At 43.6% G+C, this 11,733-nt stretch overlaps 1 protein-coding gene across 4 annotated transcripts in view; it reads left to right on the top strand.

Moving 5' to 3' along the window:
• LOC116851284 overlaps window positions 1–11,733 on the top strand; it is a 51,643-nt gene that overhangs the window by 2,919 nt on the left and 36,991 nt on the right. For 3 of the 4 annotated variants that reach the window (XM_032830573.1, XM_032830572.1, XM_032830575.1), the window contains one exon: window positions 4,591–11,131. In XM_032830573.1, coding sequence (XP_032686464.1) covers window positions 4,838–5,998 — 1,161 coding nt within the window. In that variant the 5' untranslated portion in view covers window positions 4,591–4,837 and the 3' untranslated portion in view covers window positions 5,999–11,131. Of the gene's footprint in view, window positions 1–4,590; window positions 11,132–11,733 lie in introns of those variants that run through there. The other variant, XM_032830576.1, reaches the window with a different exon arrangement.

Below are 11,733 nucleotides of genomic sequence, written 5' to 3'. Positions count from 1 at the left end.
CACACACACACACACACACACACACACACACACACACACACACACACACACACACTCTCTCATGTCTTCTCTCCCTCGAGGGAAAGGTCATCGGTCTCGTATTCATCTTTTGTCCCGCGCCTCTCAGACGGAGACGCGTTTTCTCTCTCATCGCTCTCGTTGCCTGTTCTCGCCTCTTTCGTGACGAGCCTCCCGCCGGCTCTCTTTATTAACGAACGGCCGCGTGAAATTTACGAGTTGCAGTTCCGCAGAAGCGAACGTGTCGCGCCGTCGCGCATCGTATCGACGTCGGTCGGCTGCCGCGATGCTTTTTGTGCCGATTATCGCGAATCTCGCGCCGTCGAATCAAAGACCTCTCTCTCTCTCTCTCTCCTCTCCTTTTTTCTGTTTCACAACACAGCGTGTCTCGAATACATGTAAACATCGTGAAGCCCTCTCTTTCTCTCTGTCCCCCTGCGCGAAGATATTGATGTTATTGACGCCGCTCGGCGCACTACTACAGTTGGCCCTGTCGTTAACGGATGCGAGACGAAATTCAGCGCGACCGAGGGCGAAACTTGCACGCGGGAACAATCGGCGCCGTTCGTGGGAACGTCTCGCGTACGTACGATTCACGTGCCGCCGGTCTATTTGTTTCGCCGCGCCTGCAGCGGCGACCCGCGCCGCATCGTTATTTCGACAATAACGTCGCGCGATCACGCGAGCTGGACAGAAGAACGCGTAATTTATGCAAAATGCGAGCCATACGCCAACCGGTCGGCCCGCGGCTACCGCTTCGTGACCGCCGCTCGTTACGCAATGACAAAACAGGGTTCTAACAACAGGCAATCGACCATCGTCGTGCTGCCTGTAGGTGTGGTGATGGCGGAGAAGTTCCGCTCTGACTTCTTTTCATTGGAATTACGTTATTTAAATGAAAATTGGATCCGCCGAATATAACGGGCGATCTCGCTTTTACGCACGCTGCGCGTTGAAAGTCTTCAAAGCGTAATCGCGGCCGAGACTTTACTCAGGGAATATTCCGGACGAGCCCTTCGCGATATAAAGGGCGCCTCGGCTGTGTAAGAACCTCCGAGATTGCGAACGGCTTTCGTCGCGCCTCGTATAACGCGGAAATCGCGCGTTCGAAAGTTAATTTCAAATTTATTCATGGGTACCACGGGAGACCGCCCGGAACTATCTTCATATAGGCTGTCCCAGACCTAATAAAAGCCACGTTTCGCTTGTGGTTCCTTTGAGCAATCTATTTCCCTCTTAACGGAAGTGTAGAAGCAGCAAGTATAATTTAGTGCTCTCTACAAATAAAATAAGATTTTTAGCTTTCAAAGTAAATCCGTCAAAATCGTTCTAATGGGATCAGCAAAAGGAATGTTTTACTGACAATATTAAGCAATTATTTTACACCTTCAGTATATTTTTCACATAATTCGAACTCTTAAACAAGAAAATGACAATAAAATCCGTAATAGTTTTTGAGAAACGCGTAGCTCGATTTTTACTCTTTAGCCAGTATTGGAAGGTCGATATGTACAAGTTTTACAACAAATACGAGACGCCTAAATTTTTGTACCATCTTCTACTTTACATCCGAAATAAATTCACGTGCTTTACGAGTCAATGGAATTGCACTTTTTTTGTACTCACTAAAGTAATTCGCCACAAATATAACAAAAATAATCACTTCTATTAACATACTTGTGTGTTTGCGATTCTACTTGTAAAACAACGCTGTTAACAGTGATCAAAGCATAACGTTAAGAAAAAACACTTCAAATAAGATACCACCTCCTTTCAAGTTCCCAGCTAAGCCAAAGTGAATTCAGTTCGCAGGAAACCTGTCAATAAACCACTCTGACAAGGCAATAAAACAATTTCCGCGGTATGGAATGGCTCTAATAGGGTGGTCTCGCCGTGAAAATGTTGACATATTTCTGCAAAGCTTTGCAGAAACATAAATATAATAATTTTAAAAGGAAAAACGTATAGAAATTCATTGACGTATTTCTAAAATTATTACCAATGGAACATTTTGCTTACTATATTTGAATCCAGCAGGTAATCAAAAATAGAGTCCTATATAAATAGAAAAGCGAAATGGAAAATCGATAAGTGCGATATATCGAAAAGCCGCCATCTTGTGTCTCCATATGAGACAGGCATAGCGAATGGCCATATTGAAAGAAAATAAAAGTCAAGGTTAGATTATAGAATGGAATTTACATAAATAATATCTGCTTGTTTGTAATTTTAACTTACTACGTTGAAGTTGCAGCAAATATTCTCCTGTAATGTCAGCTGAGTATGTTCTACTGTATCATTAATCTTTATTCGTTCACAACAGTAAGAAACAATATGACGCTAAATCACATGATTCAATTAGCCAGACGATTTCCCCTCAATGTCGCTTCTGTATTTATATAGAACTCTAATCAAAAGTAATAAGAATTGGCGATTTTGATTTCTGGCGCTAGATGACTGTTGACCAGCGTGATCATTGAATATTCACTGATTTTTAGTGAAAATTCTTCTGTTTTACTGTTCTATCTTACATCCTACTGATTTTGACTAGTGCAAGTAAGATTTCACTGCAAAATCTGTAGTACACAAATTCGTTCGACGTTATATTTAAATCCAACTTTGTGGCGATTGAATGAACAGCCTCCATGCGATTTGCTTGCAATGACACTGTATTTGTAAACTGCATCCAAAGTACGAATTATTATTCCCTGATTTTTTTTGTAAGATTTTACTGATTGCAGTGCTATACTTGTAGCTAAACCACTAGTTACAAGCATTTCAGTGAAGAATATACCGATTGTATCTTAGTGAGTACAAGACAATTTGTGTTTACGTTTGCACGTGCTCTCTAAATTTCTTAAGTGAAATTTCACTCAAAAAGTAGAGTGATCACCGAATCATTCGAACTCGATTTTTCATTCATATGGAGTCACTTCTCCAATCTGAGTCGTCGAGGAAATAATTTCACTCAAGGTTTATTAAATTTGCGTTCACTGTTGTAGGAACGTGTTCGCTCTAATTGATTGAAACATTCATTCACATCGAGTCAGAATCCATTCGAAGTCTGAATGAAACATTCACTCTTGCGATTTCGAGTGGCAGTATTTTCTCGATTATTCCGAACGAAAATACTGAGCGAGATTCCACTCCAAGAAATGTCGAAGTGTGCGCGTAAAGCAACGTGTTGTGTCGATCCCGTGTTGCGGAGTTTTTAAATGTTCCCACGAGGGAAGAACTTTCTCTCCACGCGGGACTTTTAATGCTCATTGAACGCGACGTTCCCTTAAAAAATCGACATCATACAGGAGTCGAGGAGGAAAGATCGCCGCTCCCGTCGAAAGGCGCGCAGATATAAATCGCATAAAGAAAAGGTCGCCCGACGTATTATTAACGGCGAGTCCGCGAGAGGAGATTGGATGACCTCGCGACCGTTTGAAGTTAATTCACCGCGTGTCGCGTACATGTCACGTGTCACGACTCGCGAGTCAGAACTAGCGTTATATCACGAGTGGCGTGGCGTAATTTGCAGGGAAAGAAGCTGACAAATGTAATCACTTAACATCTCTCTGGGGACGTATCAATCTCCCGCGAAGATAATTCCCACTCAATACAGAAAACAAAGTCGAATTTCTCTCTCGCCGGAGGAGAGCCGAAATAACGACCCTCTGCATAAGTTTCCCGCAGCTCTCTCTCTCTCTCTCTCTCTCTCTCTCTCTCTCTCTCTCTCTCTCTCTCCATTTCACGAATTTAAATTATTCTACGTATCACTCGAAGAGGTAACTTCTCTCGACGGGATTTTAATTTTTCGACGTTCACAGACTTTTTTCTCTTTTTTTTTTTTTTTTTTTATATTAACTCTTCAATTTATGCTCGTCATCTACTTCCTGCGGCGGCTCGCAAAGACTGGAATTTTTCACAGAGTCAGCCCGCGCCACGCGGGCCGACTCGTCCGTGGTAATTGCAGAACGGCATGGTTGCCCGTCCGCACCCTTCATCCGGTTTTTCATTTGACTCCTTTTAACGTCGACCTTAAAATAAACTTTGCAGCCCTGCGTGCCGTCTTTCCACTTCGCACTTTTCTCCGTACGCCGCTATTCGCACCGACGATAAGCTACCTGAGCGTTATACGTATTAAAGTGCGCGGTAAAGTACTCATGATAAGCAGGGCGATCGACACACGTCTCGCGAATTTCTTCGTGTTCTCCACGCGACCGTTGCGAGCCGGGGAAGAAACGTGAACAGAGTAACACTGTTCTGTGCGTCGAGCGGAGCCGAGTATCGAGTAGCGTTGCACCGTAAACAAGGGATTAAGAAACCCGGGCTACAGTTTGCACGAGAGACCGCGATACCACCGCTAGCAGCAGTTCACATAAAAAATAGGTATTCCCGCGGCCGTTTGCCGAAACCGTTTTTACGATATCGTCGCTCCCTCCGTACTTTGTTACGACGTGCGCGCACACACACACATACATGGCCGCGCGCGTATAAGCTACATACCATATAGACACGCATACGCCCACTTGACACACTGCTCCATAACATTCCTCAAAAGAAGGGGCTTTCTTTGCACAGGCAGCAGCGCAAGCTCGAGGACGATGTCGCGATCGACGATGACCGAACGAGCGTGTGAGGTAACAACATGGCAAGGATGAGCAGCCCCCACCTTATGAGCGGCATCGAGCGGATCGTTCCTCGTAGGAGCGCGATAACCCGAGGAGGAGAGCACAGGCCGGATGCACTGAGGATCCTTCGGCAGGAGAAAAGCGAGCAGGACGCGTCGTAATAAAGGATCGACGAATCGTCAGAAACGACGACTGGGATGGATGAGATACGCGGCTCGCCGTCTCGCCGTCTCTCGCAAATTATCGATCCCATCACACGGTTCAACACCGATTTCGGCTCCAACTCGGCGCCGTGCAGTCCGCGGCTGGGTACCCGCGTGCACGACGTTGGCAGTGGAGCCGTTGGCTCCGGCGGCCAGTCTGGGCCCGCCGCCGGCAGCTCTGTCGGGATCAGCGGCGGCGGCGGCGGCGGCGGTGGCAGTGCTCCAGCGTCGTCCCGAACGGGCCCGAGCGGCGCCGCCGTCACGGCGGCTGGTCCCAGCGGACCCGACAGCCCGCGGCTGTGGCCACGGCAGTTCCGCCAGGCACCCACGCCACCGCCGCGGCCTAGACACGCCGGCGTCGCCGTCACCACAGTCATCCCCGCCACCGGCGCGGTCGCCAGCATCGTCACCAGCGCAGCCAACATCAACAACAACAACAATAACAACAATGTCCCGGCAGGCAGTGGTGGCGATGGCGGTAGCAACTTGCCGGTGCATTCGAGGGACTCGCCCTACGTCAACGTGTCGAATCTGTTTTTCCAACGGGACAAGAGCTTTGCCGAAAGCGCCAGGAGCGCCGGCTACATCGAGCTCCGGAGCGACAAGCCCAAGTGTAGCCCGTACGACTTCACGAGCGAGTCGAGCGGCCACGTGGAGTACGCGGACAAGAGGACATTCGTGCCGCAGCCAGACCTGGCCGCACCACCCGCCGCTTGCTACGAGGCGAAAGATCCCGCCGGGCTTTGCAGGCTGAGGTCGAACTTCGACCCCGGGCCCTCCGGCAGGGGCCACTTCGACAGGGCTTTCTCGTTCTCCGGCAGACAGCCGGAGCAACCGGCGCCGCGGATATACGAGGCCGGTCGACTGTTCGTCGACCAGAGACCCGCGCCCGGCAGCGTCGACGTGAAGAGGGAAAAGCTGGACGTCAGACCCAGCTACGCGACTTCCAAGAGCTTCGACGGCTACACCACGACCGTGGAGGAGCTCAACTGGCAGGAGAGGTGTCTGGAGCTGCAGCTGGAACTGCACAGGAGCAGGAGCCAAGCGACCAGGGTGAGAGACATGCTGCGCGAGAAGGTGAGTCTTTCTTTCTGTGAACGAATTATTCTCGTGTCAGCGCCGTCGACGATACCGCTCTGTGGTACGATCGCTTAATCCGCAGACGATACACCATGTAGGGGACGCGTTTTGAGGGATATTTAACATTCTATTGGACTTCATATACGCACGACATACGCTGAGCGAATCACGCGGGGCTCCAGCGGCAGAGGAGCCGGAATGTGTATCTCACGTCTCGATTAGTATGCACGGCCACGCGCGCCGATTTAACGCCATCACTTCAGATAAGGCACATAGACGCGTAGCGTTGTCCGCCGCCAGCTTGTTCCTGCTTCTTCGAGACGTACCGCGTGTAGCAGTCGTTCAACGAAACGAGCTCCCGCGCGGACAGCGTTTAACGATTGTTAATTTCGGCAGACTATGTTCAAGAGAGAGAGAGAGAGAGAGAAGATTCATTTGCGAAGAAAGGGTTTTTCAGGCGAAAAGCTCGTCACGCTTCTCCACATAAATTCCTTCTTTACGCCTTTCGACATCGCGTCGCGTCGAGTAGCGTCGCGCGCGTTATAGTAGACATTAACGAACGAACACGAATGAACGTTGAAACGTAAGCACGGACGAGCACGAACAAACGAGCCTCGCGCGTCGACTGGTGATGCGTCGCTTTTCCCAGTGTTTCGGAGGGAAAGATATTCGTTCGACGAAACGGCACATCGGTTCGCGTGTGTGTTACAGGTTCGGTACTCGCAGTCAGATATTATATTTAAGACTGTCTCTAGTCTGTTTACCTTTAGATATTCCGTAGCCAAATGATTCATACAGCATCTGAAGATAAACTTGAGACGGCTTAAGCATAAGATCCAACTATGAACACTGACCATAAACAGTGCGCTTAGATGATTTTCAAATCATCCAGATGGAAATGAAATGGAAAAATCCGTAAGTTTTATCTTAGATGAGATAGAGATTATTTCGCCTCAAAGCATTCAAATGAAAGATGAGATGGTAGTGGGATTCATTTAGACTTTTTGTAGATTGGATAAAGTTCCGAAAAGTACTCACCCCTGATTTTTTTTTAACTCAGTATTCGTACGTATATTGACGTGCTGATTACGAATATCATAGTGAAAATTGGCGACTACTTGATTTTCATGATAAAAATCATGAAAAACCCATAAAAATTATAGTTTTTTACGTTTATTTTAGTAAATACGAAAAATCATGATAAATATTTTAAACAAAAGTTTTAGATCTCACTGAGATAAATATTTTAGATCCATTTTCATCGTACGAATGATAGTTCTTGAGGAAATCAAGTATAAAGACCGTAACAGCGTTGTTACGGTCTTTATACTCGATTTCTGCGAATCCCTTCTGTGGGTTATTTCGCCACGTAGACAGTATATTTCCCCCGAATCGTGACGAAAAGAAATAAAGGAAAGAGGACTTACAGTTATGAAGGAACTCTAACAACTTTTTTTAAGAATATTTTTAACATTTTTGCAACACGGGAAAAATATCGAACGACTAGCGGGAGGCTGCGTCCCCCTCCCCCCCCTAACAACTAATCTAACCTTACCTACCGTTACATTAGCTGTCGGTCATTATTTATTAATAAGTTATTAAGAAAAAAAGTTAAACACTTTTTAACTGCAACGACGATAGATGTTAACGCTGTTACTGTCTTTATACTCCATTTCCTCGAAAACTATTGTTCGTACGATGAAAATATATAGAACCTAAAATGTTTATCTCTGTAAGATCTAAAGCTTTTGTCTAAAACATTTATCATGATTTTTCTTATTTACTGAGATAAACGTCAAAAACTATAATTTTTATAGGTTTTTCATGGTTTTTACCATGAAAATCAAGTGATCGCCAATTTTCACTATGATATTCGTAATCAGCGCGTCAAAATACGTAAGAATACTGAGTTTCAAAAAAATCAGGGGTGAATACTTTTCGGAACTACACCCCATGTTTTTGTTTATAAGTTATTATTTTTTAAAAACAAAAAATATCGTCTAATAAACAGTTTCTACGGTGTACATATATTTGTTGTCCTGTATTGAAAAGACACTACTCGTGCCGATAAAAGCAGCGATGCATTATACTTGAAAGAAAAGTTTGTTTCACGTTAGAAATTTGTTAGAGGAATGCAACTCCTCTTCCTCTAAATAGGAAGTTACCTCGATATTACTACTGATAATTAGCTGTGTACTAACATCACTTTTTTTCATGATATCGTGAGAAAAATTTTCATCTGCGCTACTACTAGAAATATACTTGTTTTCAAACGCATTCATATTTTGGATGTATGAATTATTTTTATTTTTAAATGAGATCTTTACATGAAATGTCACTAACTAAAAACTCTAACAAATTTTTCTGTTGAATGTCGTATCTTAAATTTTTTTCCCAGTTAGGATGGCACATTTTTTTACCCAAGATAAAGATGCTATGTCTCATTTAGATACAGATATTCCGATATTTCCATCCAAATAACCATCTAGATGATTTCATTTAGATAGCAGCAAAAACACTGGTTATAAGTTACAATTTAACCAAAATAGCAGTTTTTTTTTAGGCTTCAGCTAATGGTGTATACTAAAAAAAACTGAGTATAATCTACCCCATTCTTTTCCGTTCGCGCGATTCGATCTCTCCCCGGTGTGTATGCGTGCGTCCGTTCGTACGTTCGTTAGTTGCACACACGGTGCGTTAACGCAAACAAACTGCCCCGCGGACGAGGCGGCGGGGACACGCGACCGCGCTCCGCGACAACGGAGAATGGACGTGTATGAAACGTTGACGAGGATTCAACGTCGGGCCGGAAATTATACGTCCGCCTCGGCGGGCACGCCGTAATATCGCGCGCGATTTTTTTTTTCTCTCTTTTTCTCGTCTTTTTTCACGAATTTTTCCACAATACGTTGGCCGGAGTCGCGGCGCGGCAGTCATTTTATTTACGTACTTCTCACCGACGCGAAAAAAGCGGCGGGAGCTAAACGACGAATCGGCGAATCGTAAGTTCGCACCGCGCGCGCGAATAGAACGTTATGCTCCTCCCTCTCTCATCTTCCCTTCTCTCACACTCTCTCTCTCTCTCGCTTCGAGAGAGAGAGAGAGAGAGGGAGAGATTAATTGATATCACTCAGATATCAATAGTTATTATTTTTTTTCTTTTCTCTCTGCTTGTTCTGACTCAAACGACAATTATTTCTGTCTTTTACACACTAAAAACTCTATAGGGTCAATCTCTGCCTCACAGCGTTGATAAAACTCTGTCTTTCGCGTGCGCGCTTGGTTATTTTCCCGCTGGATTTCGAAAAAATCGAGTCTGGCCGGACCATCAGCGTGTTTATTGTCCGTGGCGATTGTAAAACTCGGTCGCCAGCGAGCGATCCAAGTATTTCACTCGTGCTTCCACGACGCGGGCGTCGCCCGGGCTGCGCCCGGTGGCGTATTCTCGCTGAAAGCGGATGCTGTTTATATTACCGAGTCGGGGAGCCGCGTGCCCCGAGCGCGTGCAAAATTCAAGACGAAATCCTTGATGTATCTCGGAGCTACTTTCCGGCGCAGGAGGGGTCCCAAGCGGCTTTACGGGCCGAGGCGATAGGTCTTTCCGCCCTTCCGTCCGATAATCTCGTTCTGAATAATAAACGTTCGCCTAATACAAAGCGGATTTAGTGGGACCACTGAGACCTAATTACAGATAGAGAAAGAGAACTTGGTCGCGAAATTGGAGGTTAACGAAATGTCACGTGCATAATTAAATTCCTCCCAATGTTAAGCCCAAATGCAACGCTAAATTTGGCTTCAATATCGGACTATTGATCCGGCAGAAGTGGAACAATCTGGATGATATTGGTCCTAAACTCGTTAAAATTACACACGCCTGAGTTGTGTTTAATGCACGGGCTTATTATCTTGCGCACCGTTCGCGAAAGTCATCGCTTATCACTCATCGTTTTCCGATGCGCACGTGGCTTAACGTGCGTGCGAACGTGCATCCGCGCGCGCGGACTGTTGTACGCGCACTGTATATATCGGCTTGAATGGAAAAGGAGAGCGGGATCAATTGTGGATTATAAATAACGTCGCGCTGAGCTGGCCGTGACGTCTCATTATCTAGGCAAATATACAATACACATAATACGGCACGGGCGGAAGGGTATTGTATTGTCGGAGCATTACTACTGAATTCGATATCAGAGCGACGTGTACTGGCAGCTACCGCGTGTCCCCTACATACAGGGTGTCCTAAGGGCCTTTTATCTATAATCCATATGGACCCTTTGAACGGATTTCGATTTTCGCAACGACTGTCTTCTGTTCTCAACCGTTTAAGCTTGAATGATCGTTTCCTTAACATTTCTATTCACGAAAAATCGATTCTAAAGGATCTTTGATATAAAATGATTTACGAAATGAAGAGAAAATTTAAGAATATAAAAGCCTATACACTGATACAGAAAAAAACTTGAAACTGTAATTTCCATAGTCAGAAAGTATAAAAATTTATTAGTCAACTTGTTAATAAATTTGAAGACTGATTTATTATTCAATTGACTAATAAAATTAAAGTCAAAATTTCAAGTTTTTTTTACTTGATATTATATAGGCCCTTGTTGGCCCTTAAATCTTCTCTTGATTGTATATTATTAGGGTATTTTTATTTAAAAATAGTTTATATGCTCTCTAAAGTTCTCGAAATGAAATTTCACTCAAAAAGTAGAGTGATCATCGAGTCACTCGAATATAGCGTAAATTCCCTACTCTGAATTGTGGAATGAATATTTTCACTCGAAATTGAAGAATAAATTTGATGTATAGTCGCTTACAAATCAATTTATATATTTTTCATCGAATGAAATTGTTAAAATTCATTATTTTGAGAAATACTTTTTACATATTTATAACCGATTTGCATCCGATTATTCCATTGTCGCAGAAACATATTCACTTTAACCCAGTAAACACCAACAATAACATTATATCAATATTATAATTTCCCACTCCACAACGTACATGTAATATAATACATGTTATGCATAATACTGCAACAGTTATATTATTGAGTAAAAAATTATAACATCTATATAATATTGCTATTAAGTCATGTTTAAATTGGGAATCGATTAAAATGTTCGCTTATATGGAATCAGAATTTACATTAAACATTAGTTGAACAACTCTTGCAATGTTGTCACTGAGAGAAAAAAATACCTCAAAAATAGTAAATATTTATTTAGTATATATATTTTAATATAATGTACTTAATTCTAAATCTTTTTAAAATAAGTAAATGCTTTCATGAAAAAAGAAGGTTTTCTTAAGTTTTTAAGAAAGTGTATATTTTTTTATTTGAAAAAATATTTGAAAAATATTTTATATTGATAAAAGTAAATTTTATTATAGTATCTATTGCGCGAATATAAATTTATTTTATTTTTTTAAATATGTTTTCTATTAATGTATTTTCTGTCAATACGATGTTTTTCCTCTGAGCACAATATTTTCACTATTGATTTCAGTGAAAATACTGTCACTCGTTTTGCACGAAATTTCGCTCGAAGGAATTTAGAGAGTGGATAAAATAAATATGGCTCGCACATATTCGGGACACCCTGTTTGTAATGTGGTCCGTATTAATATTGATTCCTCGGCTGTGGCGTTAATGGAAGTCCTCCCGCCAATAGACGTACAACAAGCCGAATGTCGATACGGATTTCAAAAGACGTCTGTCTGTCAACGTCGCGACAGTCCGAAATAGTTCTCAATTCCTCTCTCTCTCTCTCTCTCTCTCTCTCTCTCTCTCTCTCTCTCTCTCT

Source organism: Odontomachus brunneus, unplaced genomic scaffold (genome assembly GCF_010583005.1).
Source record: "Odontomachus brunneus isolate Ranch 3 - 2012 unplaced genomic scaffold, Obru_v1 Obru_scaffold_171, whole genome shotgun sequence".
Classification (NCBI taxonomy): Eukaryota; Metazoa; Arthropoda; class Insecta; order Hymenoptera; family Formicidae; genus Odontomachus; species Odontomachus brunneus.
This window is presented reverse-complemented; position numbering and strand designations above follow the sequence as displayed.